Below are 27,500 nucleotides of genomic sequence, written 5' to 3'. Positions count from 1 at the left end.
TGTCGGGGAAAAAGCCAAAGTGAGATTTTCATTACTCATGGAATTATAATAATTATTTATGATCGATTATGAACATAAATTGTTCTAAGTATGGAATTTTAAGAAGAATCGCTAAAAAAGGTAAAAAGTGTCAAATGGTAATTTTGCTGAAAAGGATAATCTAATCAATTCTTGAGACTTCAAAGCTAAATGTAATATTTAAATATGATATTTGGCATTCGAAATTTATTTTGGATCTTTTAAACCTCGTATTAATGGAAATGGACTTCAAATTGGCATAAAATGGACTTGAAATATGTAAACATGAGCCCAAAACCCATTTGTTGGTGTTTTAAAGATGGGAAAGAAACACATCAGCTCATTCTCTTCTTCTGTAATGAAAACAACAAAAAAATATGAAAAGTTCACTTCCTTTCTTCTATTTTCTTGCGCATTTAACCAATTTCTCTCAAAATTTCCACTACCCATCTTAAGATTTTGATAAAATCTCTATGGAAACTACCTCCTAAACTCATTACCATCATCAATTTCACCAATTTTAGCTTAGGGTTTATGGAGCTTTTGCGAGGGAAGATGAATCTAGAGAGAGAAACCTTCAACAATGGTAAGAATGGTTTTCTACACCTCTATTTGTTGAGAAATGATATGAAAAAGCTTGGAATGAATTTATATTAATTATTGGTAATATTTTTGGTTTATGAAAAATGAAGAAATGGTGGTTAATAGATGTTCAAACTTGATTTATGGTGGCATAAAACTTGTGAAGGCTTGATTTAGTGTTGTAAAGCATCCATAGAGGTAGGTATCATGGATACTCTTCTTTCTCCTAAGTTAGTAAGCTTGAAGTTATGAATTAATGTTGCAATTAAGTGTTTAGTATTGTTAATAAAAATGTGAAATTTCATGGCATGATGTGTATGATAAAACTCTAAAATATGGAAGAAGATATGAGTGGAAATATTCTAGGCATGTTAATGTATTAGTGAACATGTGTGAACCATGTCATTAATATGAAAAGGTTGAATAATGTCATTATGGCTAAATTATGTTAAAATGTAAAGACCTTAATATTGACAAGAATCAATAGAAGCTATAATGTGGAAATGTCCATAACATGACAAAGGAAAATTGAACAATAAAACTTGTATAAGGCCTAATTAACAATGCGAAATGAAATGTATATGTGAAGGCATTTGGGTGCCTAAAAGTGGTGTGAGCTATGAAAACTGAAATAAAAGAATATAAAGGACTGTAAATCATGTTTATAAACAAAATAAATATGCACATATTATGAGAAATGAAACTAACTGCTAATTTCTATTTTAATGGCATGAACCATGTAAATTTTGTTGATTTATGTTAAAGTGGCAAAAGTCACGTGATCTTTACTAAATCCGAGTAGAGTGTTAAATACCTTGAGAAATTTGTACTGAAACTAAAAATTAAAATGAAATGAAAATTGCACTGAAACTAATAATAATTTGATAAGAAATCTTTTGATAAATTGAATTAATAAAACAAAGCCTTGGTAACTTAGTGAGTTAGCTAGGATGTGATTAGCATGCCAATTGATGACTTTTGTTACTAGTACTTTGGTACTTTTGTAAATAGTACTTTTGTACTTTTGTACTTTTGTTTCTAGCACTTTGGTGCTTCTATTATTGGCACTTTAGTGTGATTCTGTTATGGTTTTCGAACACTAATGCCCTAAGTATCCAACCTTTGTCTTTGAGTCTACTCATGGTGTAATTAATTGCAAACTGATTAATAAGATTGACCTTGAACATAAGAAAATGAATATTCATAATGGTACGTAATAAAAAGCTAATAAGCTATATGAATTGTAAAGAATTGAATGGAAATATAAGTTACTAGGAAAGTGGTGTAGATGAATGACATAACATATTGTGGTATGATTGAAAGCCTTAATGCGTTATTAAGGTGAGTTAATAATTGTGCAAGACCTTGGGATGAAAAATGAAATTGAAATTGAAAGGTAAGATTCATAAATGAATCAATTGTCAAAACTGGAATATATGCATAATAGAAATAGTCAATAAATTATCAAGCTATAAGTTGAGGCTTAACTTGCAAATTCACATGAAATGGTTAAATTAATAACAATGTGGCTTAAATAAACTCGAAACGATGATTTGCCTAAAGAGCTCCAGGTTATTAAAGACTTAGGATAAACTTTGATTATTCTTGTTACTTATTAAGCTTTATAGCTCACCTGTTAGTGGTTTAAAACGTGTAGGTGCAGACTTGCCAAGAAGTTGCTATGATAGTTACGAAGCACCGCATCACCCGATGATCCTATAAGGTTGTTTTTCAAATGTTAAAGTGTAATTTGTATTATATTAGTGGGATGTAGACTAAGTATCGTGATGAATATAAAGATTGTAATGTCAATGACATGTACTTAAGGCATCAATGTGTATAAATATGCTTATCTCATATGTCAAATAGTACTTGGAACTTCGGTACGGTGTAGTGGCTGAAGGCTTAAGAAATTAGTTAATGTTCAAAAATGTGTAACACTGTAATGGCTTGAGCAGTGGCTTGAGCCACTTGAGCGGCTCCTTAGCGAAAAAAATAACTCCAGTATCGCCTAAGCGGGAGCTTTGGTCACTTGGGTGTCAACTTAATGTACTATTACTCATTTTTGTTTTACTTAATTTCTGATAAATTCTTTAAGGATCTGAGTAACTTTTAAAAAATTAACATTCCTATCTTTTAAAAATTACTTAATTCTTTTGTTTTAATTGGAATTATATGATTTTTGAACTTTAATTTAAAAGCATAAAAATTATTTTAAATAGAATTTAAATATTTTTACATAATTTTATAAAAATATTTTATCCTATATTTTTTAAAATAAAGTAATAATTTTGCTCCAAAAATGTCCTGTTAGCATCTTGCGTTCAAACCGACCATCGCAAGGGATGTTATGGTTTGAGTTACCAAATATCTATTAGACGCATGCACTGAAGCATATAAGAGATTTCTCGAAATTAACAATTTTCCCAAAACACTGCTCATATTCACTATTGATCCCTTTAACCACATTGGCTCCCTCAACCGTGGCTTCACCAAAAATGATTTTGTCATTGAAAAAAAAAAGGTGCGTTATAGTAGGACCAGCCCTACCAACTTTTTCCCCTCTTAGAACACCCTCATAATTAGCAATTCGTAAAAGAGTAGAAAAGCCCTCATTGCAAATTAGAAACAATGAGGGATTCAATGGGTGTTGAAGACCGCTAAATGGGGTAATTATACCTCTAGCAGACCCATTACCCACAACAAAATATTGAACTGAAGAAACAAACTGCATCACCAAATTAACCCATCAATCCACGAAGCCCATTTTCAGCAACATATCCGCGATTCTCATTCAACACAATCATAATCTTTCCTTCTATCCAGCTTGAGAGCAAAAGATTCCTTTCGCCCCGTGCGCCTTTTCTTGAAAGAGTACATAACCTCATAAGCCATTACAATATTATTAGAAATAAGTCTTCTAGGTACAAAAGCATTCTGAGCCTCTATAATGGCGCATAAGTACTTGGAAGCCTACTTACAATAGCAATAGAAATAATCTTATAAATAACAGTACAAAGGTTGATCAACCTAAAGTGAGACATAGTCCGAGCATTAGACTGTTTCGGGATCAAAATAATATTAGAATGATTAATTTCTGCCTTAGAAGACCACTATTTAAAATGGATAAACAATAACTCACAATATCAAAACTAATAATGTGTCAATAATTAGAAGATTGGTAATTTATTGAATCAAAATTTAGGGTTATGACGATTCAAGCCTATTAATGAAGATCAATTCACTTGAAAAACACATCCTGAGGATCGGATGGTTTATATAAAATTCATTGGATTAAGGAAGTTAGATCGAATCAAAACTTGAAGATTTATTTTCCAACCATCCTTTTCTTTTATTTTAGTTGTTAATATTATATTGTATTTAGTTATTTTTAGCTATTGTTTAGAAGGATTTGTGATTGATCTTTAATATATTGACAAATCTAAAGAATCTTTATATATTTAATAGACTTATATAGGTAGTTATAATAATTATTAAAACACTTATCTATTCAGTAAGTAATGATAACTGTTAAAATGCATTTTAACAATAAAACTTTTGTGATTGATTTTATAAGTTAAATTCTTAATGGAAAATTTTAATAGTGAGAGATTTAATCTTTTAAGTACAAGAGAGAATTCTTCACTAAAATGTATTAGAGCTAGGATTGCTGGTTGTATTGATTTCGAATATGGTAGATTCATCTTACCGAGCAAAGCTCCGTTGACATATAGAAACCAAATTAAGTAAACAATTTATTTTCCCCTATTTTCATTGCGGTTTACGCAATTATTACATCAATATCTACTTTCGCTATCACTTATGATCATAATATGTTTCTTACAGTTTAGCAGCTGGTTTAGGTCAACAAAGACAAAGATGTTTTGATAGTACCATGCATATTCAAACTTTAGATAAATCAATACACATGTTCATCATAAAAACTTGCAGCAACAATCGAAACATTGGGGGAAGCACAATCACGATAATATGATAAAAATAAGACGACATAAATGGCCAAGTAATGCTCTGCTTGAGCTGTGGAGTTTTATGGAGAGGATTTCCAAACTGCCTCTGAAGATGGATTTTCACAAAGTTGAAATCCTAAATTAACAAGGAAAATTAATCAAGAATGAGCAGAACATGATCCTTTGCCAATCAGAGGGGAGAATTAAGATATAAACAGGATCAACCAATTGAATAAATGCAAAAACTTGATTTATTACCTGTAGCGTGGCCATGCGGTAAAAGATCACCATCATTCTCATGATTATTTGCAGCATCAAACATGAAGGACGCTTCAGGATTTGCCTCCAAGGAGGAACCAGTAGGAAGAAGTCCTACATTTTTAACCCAAAAAATAAAAAAATAAGTAAACATAGGGGTAAATTTTACTAACAAAGAAGCATTGTTTTCCGGTACTGTTAAGCTTTCATTACATTTTAAGTTGGGAGGAGACAGGAGAGAATGGCACTATATACATATTCGAATCATGGACATCATGGCAACAGAACTTAAACCTAAAAAACTTATTTGCCACTAGACTAGTGGAGATCATGCCGGTAGAACTTAAACCCCCACAAGTTATTTACCACTGGACTATTAGCTGTGATAAAAACATGTGGCAATTGGAGAGGAGAATTAAAAAAAATACAATAAACAAGATAAACTAATATGATGAATGCAAAAAAAATAAAAAGAAAAAAACTCAATGTATTACCAGCACCAACGACATTGTTGAAAATGTTATCATGATTGTTCGTAGCACCATACTCAGGCAGGTTATAATTTGCAGTAGCAGAATCAGTCCAGTCTCCTAAATTAACAAGAAAGTTAATTCAGGAAGCCGTGAGAAAGACCTTGAAATTAAGAGTTAAATTAACCAGCATAAAACCAAAAATTTTAAAACCGAAAAGACATGAAAATCCTTCGGACAAATTGGGGGGAAAAAAGACACAAACCAAAAATATATGATGATAAGTACAAAAACCTGTTTTATTACCCAGACTATTAGGGGCATCAAACACAAAGCTCAAGTTATGATTTGCAAAACCAGCAGCAGCAGCAGGGGCCATAATGTTGTAGTCCTGGTCTGCAAACATGTTAAAAGAGTCTATCAATACAACACCAAGCAATTTATTCAAGTTGTGGCTCATGACTTATATAATTACCAAAGCATGTTTGCTGAAGAAAACCAGCCATGGAAGGTTGAAAGTATGTCGCCCCTGTCTCTCCCGAACTCACTAATTCATTAACACTTCGTAAAACAGCTCCCATAGTTGCTAAAACTTGACCGACTTGCACATTGGTCTGCAACGCAAACCATTCTACCACCTGCAATGTAGAATTCAATTCAACACTCAATAGAATATCAGAAACTCAAATATTCAATATACAGCATCATCGGCATACCTTTTCCAAAGAAGTAAGCATTTGCCCCTGCAATTGAAGAGAAATGAATTATAAACTTTATCTAACATAAGAGAATACTACCTCAACCAAACAAATGGTGAGAACAAACCCTCCCCAACATGAAAAGAGACGACAAAACCTATTTCGGTACAAAAAGAGCATCCGAAAAGCTGTAATACATTTCCAATTCAGCTGGACGAAGAGACACCGTCCATGAAATTACAATAATAATTACAATCAATGCATTTGACTATAGATACAAACATGATCAATTATTACAATGAACTATCTGACTGATAACTAATAACTAATATATAGATATGTATGAACAAATCCACAAAATAAATTAGAATAAATATAGAGAAAACTACATCCAGTGACACTTAAACAAGGGATCTAAAATTCCCTAATTTCCTTTCTACTACTAAGTTATGGCCTTATCATAGAAAAGAAATAAACAGTGATAAATCTTTGAATAAAAGATACATAAACTTAACCAAATGTTGAGTACTAACTACTAAGTAAAATGGCAATAAACATAAATTATAGAAGTTTACAAGAAACAGTTTTCTAAACAAGTATTTTTTTTTTTTAAAAACAAAGATTTATATAATACAAATTTCCGTACATCAACTTTCCATCCAGTGGGATTCCCCTCAATTGTTCCTCGTTTGCTGTTTGTAAAAAAGCAATTATGATTTCACAAAAATAAGATTAAAAAACAGTCCTATAAATGGGTATTCTAGGAGATTTCAAGGTTTCTCATGTGATTCAAACAAATTTATGATAGTTTAAGCTAATTATTATTGAAATGAAACTAAAAGGAGAGAGGAATGCGAGTGCAGAACCTGTGCCTCAAGCTTTCTCTTAAGTTGTTGGATCTCATTTCCCATAACCCCAATTTTAGACTTGTATTCCTCTAGCTCCATTTTCGTCTTCTGGTGTTCATCCTTCAACTTTGGGATCTCTTGTTCCTTCTCCTCACGCCTCATCTTTAGTTATAGAAACACCAAAGCAAAAATTAATTAATTAATTAAAGACATAAATAAACGAAGGGGAAAAGTTGACGATCACTGTACTTTAATTTTCAGTCGATATCGTTTACAGCTCTCGTTATGTTTATCCATCTGAGCTCGCGTTTTCAGAGATTTGGTACACCCTCGTTTGGGTTGGATTCCGGTCTCAGCCTCCACCGCCGCTTCAGCGCCACCAGTACCCTCCATTTCTGGAGGAGGCTGCTGCTTTCTTTTCACCATCAAACTAGATTACAAGAATAAAGCTGCCTCTCTACTTGATTACCCGAAATTTGTACTACACACTACTTTCCATTCCAAACAATTGATTGAATCTTTCAAAAAACTTGCTTAGGGAATGGAACAAAGATTCAAAAAAAACAAACGACGACTTCAAGTCAACGCCTCTAGATAAGAACAAAACGAAGAAAAAGTGATGAAAAGGTGAGAACCGTCCATTTCTGATAAACCTCCGAAAGGCTAAACCGACGGTGAAGAAAAGAAACTCATCATCTCAAATTTTGAAGAGACACTGACTATTCATAGAATTCTGTTTTGATCTAATTGTACTCAGTCCCTGTACTCTTTGTTCATTTGAACTTTAATCCCTTTACTTTCTAATATTAAGAATTTAATCCTTTTATTTTTTGTTTAATAATATGTTTTTTGAAGTTGCATTTAAGATCAATCATAACATATGCAGAAATTCGAACTTAAGCATTCAAAATTTCAAAGCCTCGACTTTAGCAACACAACCAACGGTTTATTAGATTACGCGACTTTTTTATATGTGTAATATAAGCCTTGTGATCAAATTTTATATTTTAAAGATAGACACATGATTCAATTTAACAGAATTCTTCTTACGGTGTCATTAATTCAACTTTGATTCTTAAATTAAAAGAATAGAAAAACTAAAATACTAAAATTCAAATATACAAAATATAGAGACCACAAACACAATTAAACCTTTTTTTCTTCGCAACTTTTTCATCTGCTCGCGCGAAAATTTCTCTCGTTTATTACTTGCAGGTAGTTTAATTTTTATTTAAAAATAAAAAATATGGATATAATAATATTTAAATTTTTTACCATTAAATTTTAAATTTCATACTTAATCAAAGTTTTCTTTTTCTAATATTTATACTTTTTTAATTTTAATATGCATTTACACTATTATTTAAGTCCATGATCGAGTTAGTGTCACCAATCAACCGAACACCAACTCGGTTAGAGAATTTACTTTGATGCCTTTCCATATTTAAAATAAATTTTATTATCCGAGAGTACTTTATCTTTTTTATTTTTTCTAAAAGAATCAAAAAAATTTGCATATAATAGAATTTAAACTCGTGACAATTGAATTAGTAAAACTTAAAATTTCCCACTCATCCAAAATTTTATTTTATTATTCGTGGTCTCCACACGCATTCGTGTGAGATAGAATTTTAATATTTATTAAAATTAAAAATAATATATATTAACCGATCGATTAAGTTAGTATCACTCGAACTAGGTTCCAACTCAATTAAAAGATTATCAAAACTCATGTATTTTATAAAATAACAAATATTATTTTGAGAACATTTGTGTCATTTTGTATTTTGATAAATCTCAAAATATTATATATATAGAATGGCGAGATTATGAAATTTGAACCAATGACATTATAAGTTTCACTATTTCAATTTTATCATTTCAACTAGCCACATTTAATTTTTAAAATAATTTTTTGAATCAAAATAAAATGCAATCAATCCATATTCTTTTGAATATTATAATAATAAAATATTAATTAAATTAAAACTCAATTTTTAAAAAATTACTGCATGAATAGCTACATCTCTAATTTTACATGGCAAATCAAAATAATTATTTTAAATTAACTAATTTAATAAATGCATAAAAAAGAAAATAGAAATTATATTTAAAGTGTTATTGAGTTTCAGTAAAACTTGTTAGGTCCAAATAGATTTGAATTAAACATGACAATTCATCACCGTTTTTCTTATCTATGATATTTTTATTAATTTAATCTTCAAATTACTCATTTATCGCATGATATCATTTTTTGCCTGTGGGATTGTGCTATAATTTTGGGTGAAATTTATGATTTTGTTTGCCTTTATTTAAATTTTTCTATATTCAAATTTAAGAAATTAAATTTTGGATGCTTTTCTTTTATAATTGAAATTTGCATAATAAATTTTTGGCCTTCCAACTTTATAAAAATTCACTTTTAACCCTACATTTAATTCTTTTTCTTTTTAGCTTTTGAATTTATATTTTTATCAAATTCCCCAAAATGGATTAAAAAAGTTAACGTTTGCTAACTTTGATGACACGACCTACATGTAGATTACCACGTAAATGACCCTTCAACATTTAATTAATTTTTTAAAAATATTTTTGTTTATAGTTTTTTTTGATAATTTTTTAAAATAGTTTTTATAATTTTTTGAAATTTTTAAATTTTAAAAATAATTAAATACTGACGTGTCATCCACGTGGATGCAACGTCAGCAAGGTTAAAAAACGTTAACGTTTCTGTTCATTTAGAGATAATTTGACAAAAAACACAAATTTAAAGGTTAATGTAAAAAAATTAAATGAAAGAATATTTTTTAAGTCGAAAGACCAAATAAATCATTATACATTTGAAATTTAATTTGAATTTTTCCAAACCAAATACTTTAGTTTTTTTATGTAAATTGCTGAAAAAATAATTAGCATTTGTGGATATTTAGTTTATTCTTTTAATTTTTTTCTCTTGACTTTGATTTTTTTATCATTTTATTTTTTAATACTTAAAATAAATAAAACACTAAAAATTAAAAAAATTATATGAGACGAATAAAAAGTTTATAGTTAACCATGAAGAATAATGTGATAATTGCTTATCTTATCCCTTAATTATGAGGTTAGAGGTTTAATCCTTACCCATAAGAATAGAGTACATTTTATAATTGGAACATCCATGACTGATTTCGATAATATATTTATTTTTGAACCACCCATGCTTTTCACTATTTTGACTGATGCAATAAAATTCTTCTTATTAAAATTTCTAAACATAAATTAAATATATATTAAAATTGATTTATTCAAATCAATAAAATTTACCCTTTCCACAATTAAAAGAAAAACAAATATTTAATCACTTGTGGTTATATTTTAAAAATGTTTCAAATTATAATTTAAACTCCACACTTTTTCGCTTTTCTTCGTCGAGAAGCCATCCAATGACGCTAATTGAATTAGAATAAAATATTCATTAGCCGTACGACACCACGCGCGATGTTTGATCTCAACTGAAACTTGTGGCGTGCCTCGTCGCAAGCAGGCTCAAGTGTCTTGCGATTAGAACCCGTTCATCTAATGTTTGCATTGTTTTTTTTTTATTTAGCAAAATAGTTAGGTGGCTCAATTATTTAATAAATTAGTTGAGCGGTAAAGTTGGCATTTGGAGAACCGAATCTTTGATATCCAAATTTTGATGGCGGATGCTGTAATTTTGTGCTTTTGCTTATACATGTAATTAAAGAGATATGGAGATGATCCAATAAAAACTCTGCATTCCTACATGACACATGTTTAATGCTTATATATATATTCCCATCTAAGTTATTGCTTATATATGTAGTTAAAGTTATCGTTTTTATGAATAGCTAGTATATCCTCTAAAAGTTTATTTCAATTTTTTTTAATATTAATTTCATTATAGGTTTTTATCATTTTTTTTTACACATTACTTAGAACTACTCATAGCTCCTCCTCAGCTCTTAAATAGAAGAATAATGTGTTTCAATACAAGAGGAATAATGTCAATATCAATCGAGCTAATACTCAATCGATAATTTTATTCCAATTCTTTAAGTGTGATGTCTATTTAATTTTAAATCAACTATGATTAATCAAACAAGGGAGGTACTAATGCACATTGCAAGTATTCATCCCCACAAGATGACGCGGGAGCTGATCAAGTGGTATGGAGGTTAAGGGTGATATGACGCGGGAGCTGATCAAGTGGTATGGAGGTCAAGGGTGAAGCCAGAAAATTTTTTTAGGGGGGTCAAAATGAAATTTTAATTTTTAATAGTCTATATCTTTATAAGTTTTAAAGGATTAAATTAAATTTTCATAATTTTAGGGGGGCAAAGTGTAATTTTACCTTTACTAATTTAAAATTTTAAAATTTTCTAAAGAGCCAAAACAATAATTTTCCATTTTAAGAGGGGTTGGGGCCCTTGCCAGCCCTCCCCCTCCCCCGCATTCGCCTCTGGTGGAGGTTGACAGAAAATGGTCAATGCACAGTGGCTACTAGCTATAGTAAAGTTGTGCATGACGGATGGCCTGTTCGAGATCAAAAATGGGATTTGGTTTGGAAGTTGAATGTTCCACAAAGGATTCAGCAGTTTCTCTAGCTTTTATTACAAAATCGCTTACTCTCCAACTCTAAACGATGCAGAAGAGGAATGTCGAATAATAGTTACTATGGCTAATGTTCTAGCTTATGCAAAATCATTTACTATGGCTAACAGAAGAAGGCGTTAGATGACTGAAAAGGAAAGTAATCGAATTTGCTGGCAACCACCACCCAAAAAGCGGTGTAAGCTGAATATAGATGGGGCTAAGCACTTGCAAACAGGTAGAACCTCAGCTGGTGGTTTGCTTCGAAATCATAAAGGTGAATGGATTATTGGGTATAGTAGAAATATGTGTATTTGTTTTGTAGTTGAAGCAGAACTTTAGCTATTAGGGATGGGTCGGATATAGCATTAAGGAGAGGAATACAACAATTGTTAGTGGAGAGTGATAATTTAGTTGCAGCGAATACAATTTGTGGTCAATCCAAGGAGGTTGGATCAAACTCAGTGCAAATCATCAAAGAACAACTAGCAAGGGATTGGCACATTAAGGTATCATACACTCCACGATCAGCGAATATGATTGCAGATTCTTTGGCAAAGTTAAGCAAGAATGATCCGGTTGGTCTTAAAATTTATGAGTATCCTCTTAATCAGATTTTTAGGGGTGTGTTACAAGAAAGCATTAGTGACTGCTACAAGTTTAATCATGGCTAGTTGTAATTAGCTTCTTTATTTACCGAAAAATTACTGTTAATAGAATAAAATTTTACTTTTTAATTAAAATAGTAAAAAATAATATAATTTTATTTTGATCCTTTAACACGTGTTATATCTTATGTTGCGAGTCTTGTGGACCTTACAGTATACCTCGCTAACCTCAATGTGCATCCATATAGAGCTAAACATGTGTCTCTCAATGAAACCAACTACACTGTTAACTTGGGGTTGCTTACAAACATTGACTCGATAAAGTTTAGAAAGGAACAACTCCACTAAGACTATGTGGGGGCCATGTGGAAGCCCAAAGTAATTGATTATTAGTCACCCTAAAACATCTCATCCTAGGACGTAGCATCACTGTCACTACCAAAGGCATCAAATCAAACTTCCACGTTAATTATCTCATGACACATATTCAAGCTTGTTCCCTACTATAAAAGAGTCATGCAAATGACTTGTACGAATTCACATAGATACTCATCCTTTCTAACCCTCTGACTATCTATAAAACTGAAACCATTCCGTAACCTTCACATCATTCTTCCCTGTTCAATCATCATCTTCTTTCTCTTGTTTACATCATTGGTTAAAAATCAGTGCAGTGAGCGTGGACAAACATGTCAAATCTAGGCATCAATGATCCTTCTAACACCAAGTTTGAGCCCACCCACGACCAAGTTACAGACCCCATTGTTTGTGACATAGGAACAGATAATAACCAAACTAGAATAACTCAATACCAAAACTCATTGCATGGTAACCAAAACACAAATCCACAAACTCAAATCAACCTTTAAAACCAAAATCAGCGAAATTCATACCAACAAAACCCATACTAGCAGTTTTACCAATACCCCCATGGTATTACAATAACTAGTATTGGCATCATGTTGAAGTATCGCCAACAGACCATGGATTTCAACATCTCCAGTCCAACAATCAACAATATTTAGACATACAAGAGAGGATAAGAGTTATGGAGGAGCAAATGTCTTCCCAACAAAAAAGATATGAAGAATAATAGAAGTTTATTTAGGAGCAAATGGATAGACAAAAGTGAGTAGACGAAAGAAATGAAAGAAGTGAAAAGCTCATCAAACAGCTAAGAGCAGGTAGGATGAATCATGGCCAAAACTCAATGCGTGAAAAGGAAGAATCTGTCTATTATAAATGCAATCGTTAGTATTTAGGTTGAGGAAACAAAAATTTAGTAGATGATATTATTATGGATGATAGTTATGATGAAAATTGTGATGATAGTTATAGCCACTCTAGTCAAAATACCTTACAATAGAAAATAGAAAAGTTAGAGAAGCATCTGGAGGATTTTCAAAAAGTTGAATCCCTAGGGTTAAAAAGTGTAAAAATGAGTCTTTAGCTGAAAGAAATTCTTTAGCATCATTTCTCCCTTACTTTTAAGTTCCCCAAGATGATGTATGATGGTCGAGGGGATCCTTAGGACCATTTGGGTCATTATGTAAACCATATGAATATATTTGAGGCTTCAGATGAAGTTAAGAATATAGAATTTTCAATTACATTAAAAGACTCAGCTCAGGCGTGGTATTTGCAACTACCACAACATTCCATTACGAACTTCGAACAATTGGCAGACATTTTCATGAGCAAGTTCTTGTAAAATAAAATATTGAATCACTCTCCTACATATCTCATGTATATTAAGCAACGTGAGGATGAGCCTTTGAAAGATTCTGTGAAAAGGTTCAACACAACAACAAAGCAACAAAGATCACAAAAGATGTTTCTGAAGAATTTGTTGTCCAAGTTTCATGTCTGGAACAAATCACCAGTTCTTAAAGTACAATTTAATCGATAAGCCTCCAAATAATTTGTCAGCGTTATATGAGAAGGCTCTTATTAATTATTAGAGTAACTAATAAGACAGTTAGGCAGTTAGTTAGTTAACTATCGGTTAGCTATTAGCACGTGTTAGTTAAGTCAGTTTATACTTAGTTAAGTCTGCTACTATAAATATACAAACAACGATTGTACTGAATATAGTTTTGATTCAATGAATATTTTTCACAAGAATTGCATCTTAACATGGTATCAGATGTTTAGTTTTTTTCTGGGGATAGTTTCTTGAGCTCCTGTGTTCTTCATGCCTCTGCCTTCTAGTCCATCTGATGTGCAATCTGCTACACCAATAATGGCTTCAAATCTTTCTAATGGTGTTGTTGACAGTCGGTTCTTTTCTACCAAGAAAATTAGTGTTCTACTTGATGATAATAATTACTTGTTATGGCGTCAACAAGTTCTTTTGGCAATTAAAACGTATAAAATCCAACATTTTCTTGATTCTCGTACTGTACCTCCTCCTCGGCAAGTTATGGATGAGAATGGAGTCCCTCAAGAGAATCTTGAGTTTTTTCAGTTAGAACAACAAGACTATGCTCTGGCCTCATGGCTTCTATCTTCTGTAAGTACGATTGTTCTACCACATCTTATTGGGCTGGATACTAGTGCTAAAATATGGAATGCTATTGTTACTTTGTATGACAGTAAAACGACATCTCGGTTGATGTTTTACAGACGAGCTCTACACTCTTAGCGCAAAGGTAATCTTTCTATGAAAGACTTCTTAATGAAAATCAAGAGTTATTGTGATAGTCTTGCTAGTTGTGGAGAAGTTATTAGTGAACATGAACAGGTTCCTGCTATCCTTAATGGGCTGCTACCTGACTATTAGTCGGTTATTACAATTATCACTACTAGTTAGGTGCCTTATAATGTTCAGGGTGTAACTACTATACTTCTTGATGTTGAAGCATGACAGCATGTTACCATATTTGGGACTCTTAGTTCAGCTAATTTGGTGTCTCATCAATCTACAAATTCTATTGTTGAGAGTGTTTCTACACCAGTATATCATCCCTCATCAAATGCTCGAGGACGAGAGCGTGGTCGTTTATATGGATTGCGTGTTCAGTGTCAGCTATGTGGAAAATCTGGTCATCTTGTTGATCGATGCTACTATCGATTTGATACCTCATACAAGAGTATAGGCTACAAACCTCCTATGGCTCCACAGTAAATATTAGCGTGTTTAGACCTGGTTCTTCAATTGCATCTTGGATGGCATCTATGCCTGTTGCACCTACTAATAGTTTGAGTCCTCAACCAGGTTGGTTTTGTCCACCTGTTTCGGTTAATAGCTGGTCTAATCCATTTGTTCATAATTCTTCACAGAACGGCAGTGTATCTTCTTTAGCACCTTCTTCCGTAGCTCCACAGTCTCAGGGTTACATTGTAACCCCTGCAACAGTGGCAGACAATGCATGGTATCCTGACTCAGGTGCAGCGCATCATCTGACAAATTTGGTTTCCTCACTAGGTGAAAATATGCCCTACAATAGTTTAAGTAAAGTGTATGTTGGTAATGGTACTGCACTTCTTGTCATGTCTATGGGTCAGTCATCATTGCTTACTCGATCACGGCCCTTATTCATGAAATCGTTGTTACTTGTACCTGGAATAACTAATAATCTACTATCTGTGTCCAAGTTTACAAAGGATAATTAAGTGATATTTGAGTTTTATCCTACACAATGTCAGGTTCGTGATCTAAATACTAAAGAGGTCCTTCTTCGTGACTCAGTGCATGATAGGTTATACAAGTTGCATCTAAATGGTTTTTCCTTGACAGTGTTGCCTTCTAGCTCAGCGTAGTGCTTTACTGCTAATGCCATGGTGCCTTTAAGTATTTGGCACTCTAGGTTAGGACATCATTGTAATGCTACTCTTAAAAAGGCTATACGTCAATGTAATATTCCATTTGGTGCAAATAAAGATATTTATTACTGTATTGCTTGTCATTTAGAAAAAAAACATAAGCAACCGTTCCATCAGTCGCTGTTTGAGTATACTATGCCATTGCAACTAGTGGTTGCTGATGTCTGGGGGCCAGCTCCAGTTGCTTCTAACGGTTTTCGCTATTATGCAAAAAAAATCAGATGTGCTTATTGTGTTTCTATTATTTCATAAACAAGCTGAAAGAGCTCTGGAGTGCAAGCTTAAAACTATACAAATAGATGGGAGAGGAGAATTTCAAGTTCTGAAGGGGTATTTGTCTCAACAAGGAATTGTGCAACGTGTCACTTGTCTGTATACTTCACAACAAAATGAACTAGTTGAACGCAAACATAGACAAATTGTTGAAGCTGGTCTCTCCATGCTAGCTCATGTAACTATGCTTGTAGCATACTGGAATAATGCCTTCAACAGTGCAGTATATTTGATAAACAGGATACCTTCCTCTTCTTTAGGTGTTTCACCCTATGAAAAGCTTTTTCAAGAGCGACCAACTTATTCATTCCATAGAGTATTTGGCTGCTTATGCTTTCCAAACCTTCGACATACAATACTTGAAAACTACAGTATAGGTCAACTCCATGCACATTTTTGGGGTATTCACCATGTCATAAAGGGTATCGTTGTCAGGCTGCTGATGGAAGGGTTTATATTTCCTGTCATGTTACATTTCATGAAAATGAATTTCCATTTAAAACTCTCCACCCTAAGTCTGCAGCTTCCATACCTTCTATTTCGTAGTCTAGTTATAAACTTCTTGTTATGACATCAGTTCATACAACTCAGGGTACTCCAATAGTTAATGCTCCAATAGTTACTAGTGTTAATTCATTGAATGAGGTTTTTGTGCTCAGTGTTGATACTCCACACAGTCCCCTTGTGTAAGTTCTAATTCTAGAAGTTTTAGTTCCTTAGAGTATTTGGCTGCTTATGCTTTCCAAACCTTCGACCATACAATACTTAAAAACTACAGTATAGGTCAACTCCATGCACATTTTTGGGGTATTCACCATGTTATAAAGGGTATCGTTGTCAGGCTGCTGATGGAAGGGTCTATATTTCCCGTCATGTTACATTTCATGAAAATGAATTTCCATTTAACACTCTCCGCCCCAAGTCTGCAGCTTTCATACCTTCTACTTCGCAGTCTAGTTCTAAACTTCTTGTTATGACACCAGTTCATACAGCTCAGGGTACTCCAGTAGTTAATCTTCCAATGGTTACTAGTATTAATTCATTGAATGAGGTTCTTGTACTCAGTGTTGATACACCACACAGTCCCCTTATGTAAGTTCTAGTTCTAGAAGTTCTAGTTCCTTAGAGTATTTGGCTGCTTATGCTTTCCGAACCTTCGACTATACAATACTTTAAAACTACAGTATAGGTCAACTCCATGCACATTTTTAGGGTATTCACCATGTCATAAAGGGTATCGTTGTCAAGCTGCTAATGGAAGGGTCTATATTTTTCGTCATGTTACATTTCATGAAAATGAATTTCCATTTAAAACTCTCCGCCCCAAGTCTGCAACTTCCATACTTTCAACTTCGCAGTCTAGTTCTAAACTTCTTGTTATGACACCAGTTCATACAGCTCAGGGTACTCCAGTAGTTAATGTTCTAATGGTTACTAGTGTTAATTCATTGAATGAGGTTCATGTGCTCAGTGTTGATACTCCACACAGTCCCCTTATGTAAGTTATAGTTCTAGAAGGTTTAGTTCTGATAGGCCACATATGTCTTCTCCATTACCTGCTATCCCAGTTAATTCTCATGCAATTGTTACACGTAGCAAGGCTGGTATTTTTAAACACAAGGCCTACCTGAGCAATGTAGCTTATTTATCGAATGATACTCCTGCTGACATCTATGAAGTAATGCAAGATGAATGTTGGCAAGCAGTGGTACATAATGAGTTACAGGCTCTTCTTCAAAATAAAACATGGGCTCTTTGTCCTCTGTTTGCTAATAGGAAGGTCATTGGATGCAAGTGGCTGTTTAAAGTGAAAAAGAGGGCTGCTAGAACTATGGAGAGGTATAAGGCATGATTGGCGGCTAAAGGTTTTTCTCAACATGTTGGATTTAATTTTTACGACACATTTAGTCCAGTAGTTAAGGCAACAACTATACAGATTGTTCTAGTTATTGCCGCCATGGAGGGCTGGTCATTAAGGCAAGTTGATGTGAATAACACCTTTCTCAATGGGGATCTAACATAAGAGATTTATATGGCTTAACCACTTGGGTTTGACGTTGCAGGTGACAATGGCCAGAAACTTGTTTGTCGACTGACCAAGGCATTGTATGGTCTGAGGCAAGCTCCTCATGCATGGTTTCAGACGCTAAAGCAGTATCTAGTGGATCAACTTGGTTTTCGTGCATCGAAAGCTGATCTTTCACTATTCATTCGAGCCTCCGCTGGACAACTCTTGCTGCTTATAGCTTATGTGGACGACATAGTAGTCACAGGCAACTCCATTACAGATATAGACAAAGTGATAAGTCAGCTTCATGATAAGTTTACTCTTAAAGACATGGGTAGGCTCAATTTTTTCGTGGACATTGAAGTGCAACATACACCTCAGGGTTTGTTCCTTAATAAAAAAACTCGGAGATACTTCACAAAACAGGTATGGCGGGAGCTGTACCCACGCCTACACCCATGGTGAGCACTCCCAAACTAGTTGCTTCAGATGGTAGTCCATCATTTGCTGATGGTCACTTGTATCGGAGTACAGTTGGCATGCTTCAGTATTTGTGTATTACACATCCTGACTTAGCATTTTGCTTGAACAAACTCAGTCAGTATAAGCGTGTATTGAGGTACCTTATAGGGACAATGGATCATGGTTTGTTCCTCTCAAAAGGTCAATTTGAGTTAGTGTGCTACTCTAACACTGATTGGGCTGCCTTTGTTGAAGATCGATGCTCTACCACAAGATACGTGGTTTACCTAGGACCAAACCTGATTGCATGGTGCTCCAAGAAGCAAGCAGTAGTATCTAGGTCCTCATCTGAATCCGAATGCCGCAGCTTAGCTAATTGTGTATCTGAGTTGCTATGGGTTAAGCAGCTGTTAGATGAAATTGGCATATCAGTTTGTCAGATACTAGTAGTATGGTGCGACAATACCTCTACAGTCACCATGGCTGCAAATCCAACTCATCATGCTCGAATGAAATATGTGGAGATTGATCATCACTTTGTGCGTGAAAAAGTACTTAATGGTGTATTGCAGGCCAGTTTTGTTCCATCCACAAGACAAATTGCTGATGTTCTTACCAAGCCTATACCACCAAAACAGTTTGCTACATATAGACAAGAATTGCAAGTTCATTCCAGTAATGACGATCTTTAAGTTTTAAACGTTCAAGCAAAATCGAGAGAATGTTAGAGTAACTAATAAGACAATTAGGCAGTTAGTTAGTTAACTATCGATTAGCTATTAGCATGTGTTAGTTAAGTCAGTTTATACTTAGTTAAGTCTGCTACTATAAATATACGAACAATGATTGTACTGAATATAGTTTTGATTCAATGAATATTTTTTTACAAGAATTGTATCTTAACATTAATCGTATCATATCATCAAACATATATATGTATATGTGTATTCATTCAACCAGATTGATCACAAATCACTTAATCAAGTATATACGTATTTTTCAAATACAGTCTTATTAATAGTTAATCATTCTTGAACATATATATTTAATTATTTAATGAGATTAAGTTACGAGATCACAAACCAAAATATCTATTCATAGACAACTTTGGATTCGGGATGGTCCTGCATTGTCTTTAGCTATGAAATTAATTTCGAATATGAAAAATTCATTAATCATACAATTCAATTCATTATACACACGAATTCATTTTATTCGATTCAATCCTCAAATTCTTAATATCTCAAACACTTATTTTTCACAATTTGCTCAATCGAATCTAAATCGCTTAATAAGTATAGTATAGGGACCTCCAACAATCATTATTTATTATTAAACTTTATAATTTTTATCATTTACAATTTTTTCCATAATAGTACATAATTTATCAAATTGTTTTGACTCAATCCAAGCTTAATTCACTATCATCACATTTTTATCATATTCTTGCTAAAGTTAACTAGCTTTACCCATGTTAAAGCTTAAACATTTCAAATTTTATTTAAGCTTCAACAATGGAGAACTAATTTAAAATTCATTAAATCTTTAATACAACACTTGGGCTTTCATTATGTCCACCCACTTAACATATGTATATATATATAACTAAACGATTAATTAGCTTAATTAATCACTAATTTAATTATTCATTAACCTTTATAATGCTTTGCGGCAAGTGATGATACAACCATTAATAAAGCATTATCATATCATTCAAAATGGTTTAATTGTTACTATAACCTTAGTTTAATTGTCATTTAAGGCATTCTCCAAATTAAAAATCAATTTTCTTTTATTTAAATTTAGACTTGATCATGGGTCGGGTCATTTGTCTAGGTCTGAAGACCTGTTCGAAATGTAGGAGGGTTTGGATAAAAATATAAATCCGAAAAATGGGATTGGATCAAAATAAGGCTCATTTTCTAAATGGGTCGAACCTCATGTAAGATTTTTTTTTTGCCCAACTCGACCCGAATTTGCCTAAATTTTTTTCATTGTTGTTTACTGTTGTTTTGTTGTTTGCTATTGTTTTGATGTTGTTTGCTACTATTTTGCTATTATATTGCTACTATTTTATTGTTATTGTTTGGATATTATATAACTCTTATTTTAGTATTAATTTTGCTACTATTTTAGAGGCATTTGTTTGCTAAGTTGTAATGATCTTAGTGTCATTTAAGTATAAACACTTTTTTTAAAAATTATTTTCAATTTGTTAGGAAACATTTATTTTAATATTTTTAGTGTATTTAATGTATTATATTTTTTAAATTTGTTTTTATATAAAAAGATAAAATAAAAATTTAACACCGACGGGTTGGGCTTAGGTTTAATATTTTTATTTGGATCGAGCTTGAGGCAAAATTTTAGGTTCATTTTTCTGGTCGGGTTGAGCCCAAGCCTAGAATAGGGGTCTAAAATTTTGCATTTGCCCAACGCAACCCGTTTATTTAAATCACTAATTAATTAAGTTCTTGTACTATTTTTAGTAATCATTTTAATTCAATTACTCATTAATTTGACCTATACGAACTATAATTGACACATAATTATTCTATTTTAATTATTTACCAACTTAACTCGATTAATTTGATTTGAAACCAGATTTTACGACACCATTGAAAACTGAATTGTTACAAAAGTTTTCATTTTTACTATCGTACCTTCTTATATATATGATAGGCTTATATGTCAAGAAAGCCCTTAAGAAAATGTAAAAAAATTAAGTCTCTATATTAAATTTGCACCTAATTAAGCCCATATCGTTAATTAAAATAATCAATTAACCCCTCCGTTAAAATAAATTGATGGACTAATCAGATGGTGACACGTGACAACTTCTGGTTTGATATAATATTTTTCCCATGAAAATAATTAAAACCATAAAAAATTTAAAATATTATAATTGATGTAAAATTATTAAAATTATAAAAAACTTATAAATATTATAAAATATAATAAATTCCAATAAATTATAAAAATATAAATTAATAAAACTTATTTAAAATCTTTAAAATTTAAAAAAAAACTTATTAGAATTCTTAAAATATTATAAAAAAATTTATAAAAAAAGTATTAAAAATATTAAAATTGATATAAACTTATAAAAATTATATAAAAAAATCATAAAAACTTGAATTGGAACAGTTAGCCCAAAATTGGCAAGGGTACCAGTCCGAGGAAAGCCATTATACTGGTTGACCTAAGAATCGAACGGTTGAACTAATTTTTTTATTTTTTAATATTTTTATTAAATGAAAATCTTATTATCCAACTATTAGCATATGTCAGAATGAAATATTCTAACCAAGGTTTTTAGAATTGGACTGATGGTCAAATTGATTAGATCACCGGTTTTTCAGTTCGATTGATCCGTCTAGTTCAATTAAATAAAACAGTAAAAAATTGGTTCAACCATTCAGTTCATAGGTTAATTGATTTAATGGCTTTCTCCGGACCAATACCCTTATAAATTTTGATCTAATCGATTAATTTGGTCCAGTTGAAGTTTTTAAGATTTTTTACTAATTTTATAACTTTATATCAATTTTAATACTTTTTTTTATCAAATTTATACTTTTTAAAAAATAATTTTTATGATTTGTATGGTTTTATAGAGTTTTAATACGTTTTTATAAAATTATAATTATGTTTTATCATATATTTTATAATTTTAATATTTAATAATTTTATATTTATGATAAAAAATTTATAATTTTATGAGAAAATATTAAATTAAACCAGAAAATGTCATGTGTCATTTGTTAATTTATTTTGGTAAATAATAAAATGATTATTTTCATTAATGAGAAGGAGATAGAGTGCAAATTTAATAAAAGGTTGATATAAACAGTTGTACGTAGACCTGTCCATGGGCCGGGCGGCCCGAAATATGGGAGGGTTCGGGTAAAAATATATGCCCGAAATATGGGCTTGGGCAAAAAAACGAGGCCCATTTAAAAAATGGGCCGGGCTCGGGCTCAATTTTTTTGGCCCGGGCCCGGCCCGAATATAATAAATATGTATTTTTTATTTTTATTTTTTACTTTTAAAATATTTTTTTATTTTTTTATTTTTAAAATATTTTTTTGTATTTATTAAAAATCGGGCCGGGCCGGGCTCGGGCTTACTCTTTTTTCCTGAGCCGGGCCTGGGCAAAATTGCAGGCCCATATTTCGGGCAGGGCCTGGGCCTAAGAGTCGGGCCAAAAATTTTTCCGGGCCCGGCCCGGCCCATGGACAGCTCTAGTTGTACGTAAGTTATTTTATTATATATTGTTTTAGTTATTGGGATATTGTGGGGCATGTCACGCGAGCAGCCCAAATTGAATATTTATTAAATGGTAGCTTTTCCCAAATCCAACCACTACACTTGATTCATGAGTCTTGAATAAAAAAAGAAAACTACCATATGATGTAGTTTGTTAGTAACTAATTCCACCTGATTAAATTCTCATACTTTACATTTCTGGATTAAAATTTTCAATTTTTTTATTTTAATAATTAAATTTTATATTTAAAATCGGAGCAAGGGAAGGTTGACTAAACACAAGTGTGATTGCCAGCCAGCCGCCGTAACTTTCTCTATTCTTGGGTCACCTTTTTATCTTTTTCTTTTCACAAACCTCCTCTGTATATCTTTTATTTAACTAATATATATGGTAGTATTCGAATTTTATATTTTTACAAAAACTACAAATTTAGGATTTTTATTTTTATTTAACGTCCATAATGAATCTGACTTTTCTGATTTTTAAATCATTTTATATTTTTATAATTTAAAAATAATAATATAAGAATTGTTTTGAAAATAAACTCTTGTATTGTATAAAGTTTTCAATTTTGTAACTTTTTAGATTTTTTGAAATTTTCTTGTTTTTTATTTTTATTTAATTTGTACAAATAATTATTCAAATTCATTTAGATTTGAACAACTATTGATCTAGATTCATTCTGAATACATACTTCTCTCGTCATTTTATTTTTTAATAATTTTAAAATATAATAATATAAAAATAATTTCCAATTTTTATAGTCTAACTTTTAGTTCTTACAACAAATTTAAGGGTTTTTTTATAGGTTTACAAAAATTTCTCTAAAAAAATTCAATAATTAATTCAACCATCAATAAAAAAAAATAACACTCAATTAAGCCCTCAATCAAATTTAAGATATCATTTAAACCTTCAAACCTCAACTTTCTATGAAAGCCCTCTATGGTTGTTAACATCGCCGCCACATGGCACATTAAGATTGTGTCACATGATAAAATTTGGTAATTTCTATTATAATTTTTTTTAAAATATTACTAGAAATATAAAAAAATAGAAATTTTAATTTTTTAAAATGAAAAATATTAAAAAATTATAAAAATGAAAAATATTAAAATATTATAATTGATTAAAATAATATAAAATTATAAAATCGATTACCATGCATTTCAATGTTGGGAAGACGAGGATGGCTTGATAGTACATTTGGTAAATTGGTAAATGAAAAATCAAGCATCTCTTTCAACATTAACAAACTTGAGTTTAATTAAAAGATACAATAAACATAAAAAGGCAGCAACCAGCAATAGAAGGAAACACGGCACGATAATCTCAGACAACACGAAGATGAGACCTAAGATGGATTAATGTTGTGCTTCTATGGAGTCTTATGGAGACCATCTCCAAACTAACTCTGAAGCTTGAATTTAACAATGTCGAAAAGATCATCATTTTTCTCATTATTTATGGAACCAAACACCAGAGTAGGATTTACCCCCGACGAGGAGCCAGTAATAGTCGAAACTCCTAAATTATTAATAAAAAAAATAAAGCAGAGTACGTAAATTTAGGGGTAAAATTAACCAACAAAGAAGCAATACTATTTATTTTTATTTATTGTACCATGATAAAAACATGAAATTTTGTTACCAATTGCAATAAACAAGATGAACCAACATGATGTATGCAAACAATAACCAATATGATGATTACCTTGTCTTGTAATCAAGACTGAAATTAACCAACATAACAAACCCCCCAAAATAGAAAAACACGTAATTTCTTTGCCCAGTGGAGGGGGTAATTAAGGAAAATACAATAAACAAGATAAACCAAAGCAATAAATGCAAAATACTCAATTTATTACCCGCAGCAAGGTCTCTGTTGCAAAGGTTATTGTGATTGTTCATGGCACCATACTCAGGCAAGTTATGATTTGCACCCAAGGAAGAGTCAGCAGCAGAATTAATCCAAACTACAATGCCAGTTACAGGTTGTTAATAGTCGTCAGTTTAGTAAGTTAGCCTAGTTTTCAGTTACAATCTTTGTAAACCTGAGGTTTTACAAGCTAAGTTAATGAATTACTTGAAGAATTCGCTCAGTTCTTCACAAACTCCTAAATTAACAAGTAAATTAGAAAGGCTTGAGAAGACCTTGTAATCAAGAGTAAAATTCACCAACACAAAACCAAAAAAAAATACTTTAATAACATAAAAAACATGTAAATCCTATGCCAATTGTTGGAGGAAAAGAGTGAGAAGTAAATGAGATGAACCAAAATATATGCTGATGAATGCAAACCTGCAGCAGAGGAGACAGCATGATTTGCAGTATATGCGGAACCAGCAGCATTAGAGGCAGCAACGTTGGTATAGTCCTGGCCTGCGAACATGTTACAAGTCTATTAATACAAACACCAAGCAATGTAATCAAGGCGTGGCTCAAGGGTTATATAATTACCAAAAAACATTTGCTGATCAAAATCAACCATGGAATGTTGACGGTCGATTGTTGGAACCGGTACTGATCCCACCAATTCATTAACATTCTGTAAACCAGCTCCAGAAGCTCTTGAAACTTGATCACCTCCCGCATAATTCTGCGACGCAAACCAATTTACCGCCTGCAACAAAGAATTGAGTTCAACACTCAATAGAAGAAGATGGGATAATCGGAAATTATCATATACAACGTAATTAGAGAATACCTGGTCAAACGAACCAAAGTTATGCCCCTGCAATCGAAGAGAAATACATTATTCATCTTCATCTCTTTGAATAAAATATAACATGGATTTGACCAAATATTGGGTATGAGCAACAGATCTTTTGTAAGAAAAAGAGAGAAACGGTTAATATACAAATTTCCGTACACAGTATGCCATCAAATGAATGAAGAGTTGCTTCATCAATTCTTCGCTTGCTTTCTGAAAAACACAATTATCATAGAAACAAAAATGGTTATGCTTGCGAAAAAAAAGCACAAATCATTATTCTTCCTAGTAATTTAGGAAGTTTTAGGAGAGTTAAAGGTTTCCATGATCCAAAATAATCCTCATATATAGTATATCCAAGACCGTGATAAATAAATTTTATGAAATTTATGTATAGCTCCACTGTTAATTGGTTGCTAATTTCGGTACTGCATTGTTGTGTTGGAACAGAGATGATGTTTCTCAACTTTTCAAAAGAGCACAATGTTGTCGTTTATCTTTCACAAAAGCCACATTAGGTTTAAAGGAGAGAGAAATAGGGAGTGCAAAACCTGTTCCACAATAGTTCTCCTAAGTTGTTGGAGCTCAAGCTCTGTTTTAGATTTGTAATTCTCAAACTCCATTTTCATCTTCCCGGATTCAGTCTTCAACATTGGGATCTCTTGTTCAAGTTGCTCACGCTTCCCCTTTAGTTATAAAAACACCAAGCAAACATTAATTAAAGACTTTAAAAAAATAAACAAAGAAATTGATGATGGCTTAATATCACTGTACTTTGATTCTCTGTCGAGACTTTCTACAGGTTGCGGCATGTCTAGCCCTTCTCTCCTCCTCAGATTTGGCACCTCTTTGTTTGGCCTCTGTTTTCATTGTAAAAGCGCACAGTTTTCTTCAAATCAGCTCCTCTGGAAAACGAATGGTAAAATTTGGCCTCATGTGCTTCACCATATAGACAGCTGAAGGTTCCATTCTAACATCGGCAGCCATCTCGATTCAACCTTTTCCAGCGCGCGACTACTTCCGATAAGATTATGGAATCTTAGGGTGGGACAAATAAGTCAAGTGTGCGGCGATTTTAATTTAATTAATGTTTGCTTGGTGTTTTTTTTTACAGAAGGTAAAAGAATGGTACGAAACAGTGAAGCTATCTTTTTTTTTAATAATTTTATGTCAAATCAGTATTTTGATATTGAATTTTGGTATTTTTATTTTAAATAAAATTAAATTAAAATTAAAATCATGACATTCTGGATAAAATTACTGGTGTGAATTAAAATTATTTGGAACAGATTTTGCAGTCCCTATTTCTCTGTCTTTTAAAGCTAATATGGTTTCATAATAATGAAGATGATGTTAAAATATGCCTCTATTCTTAGTAAATTTAAAATTTAGTGTCAAAACCTATTTTTTGAAAAACAAAAAAATTTTTAGGTCGTCGACTTTAAAAAATGAAAATTTGGGAGCTGCCACCAATATTTTATTGAGGTGTGATTGGATCACCTAAAATGATTTTGGTCTACGAATTTTAAAAAACGAGTCTGGGAGTCGGTTACGTACGAGGAAGGATTAGCACCCTCGTGTCTTAAGGTCGAAAATTTTAAAAATATAATATTTAAAAACTTAAAACGTTACGTATTAAGACCCTTCTCAATTCAGAGAAGCAAAAATGCCACACCCAATGCGTTAGGGCACAACATTCTAATTTCCTCCAAAATGAATTAGGTCAGAATACTCGTATAATGAAAAAAAATTAAAAAAATATCCATTTATCCAAGATTTAAGAAATCGCGGTCCAATACGTTAGGGCACAATTCCCTTAAAATCCCAAACTCGGAATATTTCCTTTATTGTTTTTTAGAAAAAAAAATTTTCATTTCGAGAAATCAATGCGTCACATCCAATACGT

General features: G+C 32.0%; 3 protein-coding genes across 7 annotated transcripts; 1 reads left to right on the top strand and 2 right to left on the bottom strand.

The window, feature by feature from the left end:
- Nucleotides 1-4,342: 4,342 nt before the first annotated feature.
- Nucleotides 4,343-7,545, bottom strand: LOC105788172 (hypothetical protein). Of its 2 annotated transcripts, none has more exons than XM_012614927.2 (8): nt 7,092-7,545; nt 6,861-7,004; nt 6,013-6,039; nt 5,772-5,934; nt 5,591-5,692; nt 5,321-5,416; nt 4,827-4,940; nt 4,343-4,704 (listed from the first exon to the last, which is right to left on the bottom strand). In XM_012614927.2, exons 1-8 carry the CDS (start codon nt 7,266-7,268, stop codon nt 4,649-4,651), a joined length of 879 nt encoding a protein of 292 aa, XP_012470381.1. In that variant the 5' UTR covers nt 7,269-7,545; the 3' UTR covers nt 4,343-4,648. The 2 variants fall into 2 exon arrangements, with proteins under 2 accessions (XP_012470381.1, XP_012470383.1); XM_012614929.2 differs by having other exon boundaries at nt 5,603-5,692.
- A 4,034-nt stretch (nt 7,546-11,579) lies between these two features.
- On the top strand, nt 11,580-12,109 carry LOC105789564 (uncharacterized). The gene is made up of 2 exons (XM_012616936.1): nt 11,580-11,728; nt 11,770-12,109. The coding sequence occupies exons 1-2, from the start codon at nt 11,580-11,582 to the stop codon at nt 12,107-12,109; spliced, it is 489 nt and encodes a 162-aa protein (XP_012472390.1).
- An 11,907-nt stretch (nt 12,110-24,016) lies between these two features.
- LOC105788173 (hypothetical protein) lies at nt 24,017-26,661 on the bottom strand. Of its 4 annotated transcripts, none has more exons than XM_052627032.1 (8): nt 26,369-26,660; nt 26,146-26,280; nt 25,742-25,807; nt 25,589-25,615; nt 25,342-25,504; nt 25,183-25,263; nt 24,749-24,856; nt 24,017-24,408 (listed from the first exon to the last, which is right to left on the bottom strand). In XM_052627032.1, the coding sequence occupies exons 1-8, from the start codon at nt 26,462-26,464 to the stop codon at nt 24,290-24,292; spliced, it is 795 nt and encodes a 264-aa protein (XP_052482992.1). In that variant the 5' UTR covers nt 26,465-26,660; the 3' UTR covers nt 24,017-24,289. The 4 variants fall into 4 exon arrangements, with proteins under 4 accessions (XP_052482992.1, XP_012470387.1, XP_052482989.1 ...); XM_012614933.2 differs by having other exon boundaries at nt 25,754-25,807; nt 26,369-26,659; XM_052627029.1 differs by lacking the exon at nt 24,017-24,408 and having other exon boundaries at nt 24,461-24,856; nt 26,369-26,661.
- Nucleotides 26,662-27,500: the final 839 nt, after the last annotated feature.

This window comes from Gossypium raimondii, chromosome 2, assembly GCF_025698545.1.
Source record: "Gossypium raimondii isolate GPD5lz chromosome 2, ASM2569854v1, whole genome shotgun sequence".
Lineage (NCBI taxonomy): Eukaryota > Viridiplantae > Streptophyta > Magnoliopsida > Malvales > Malvaceae > Gossypium > Gossypium raimondii.
Note: the sequence above shows the minus strand (reverse complement) of the source record. Positions and strands in the feature narration are given on the sequence as shown.

Excerpts from the sequence above, each read along its gene's own strand:
- LOC105788173 (XM_052627029.1), bottom strand. The coding sequence starts at position 26,464 with ATGAAAACAGAGGCCAAACAAAGAGGTGCCAAATCTGAGGAGGAGAGA. Across the intron at positions 25,808-26,145 it reads GGAGAACTATTGTGGAACAG|AAAGCAAGCGAAGAATTGAT; the intron begins GTTTTGCACTCC and ends TGTGTTTTTCAG. Across the intron at positions 24,857-25,182 it reads TGCTGTCTCCTCTGCTGCAG|TTTGGATTAATTCTGCTGCT; the intron begins GTTTGCATTCAT and ends CTGGCATTGTAG.
- LOC105788172 (XM_012614927.2), bottom strand. The coding sequence starts at position 7,268 with ATGGTGAAAAGAAAGCAGCAGCCTCCTCCAGAAATGGAGGGTACTGGT. Across the intron at positions 7,005-7,091 it reads GATATCGACTGAAAATTAAA|ATGAGGCGTGAGGAGAAGGA; the intron begins GTACAGTGATCG and ends CTATAACTAAAG. Across the intron at positions 5,417-5,590 it reads TAGTCTGGGTAATAAAACAG|GAGACTGGACTGATTCTGCT; the intron begins GTTTTTGTACTT and ends TTGTTAATTTAG.
- LOC105789564 (XM_012616936.1), top strand. The coding sequence starts at position 11,580 with ATGACTGAAAAGGAAAGTAATCGAATTTGCTGGCAACCACCACCCAAA. Across the intron at positions 11,729-11,769 it reads AAAGGTGAATGGATTATTGG|AACTTTAGCTATTAGGGATG; the intron begins GTATAGTAGAAA and ends TAGTTGAAGCAG.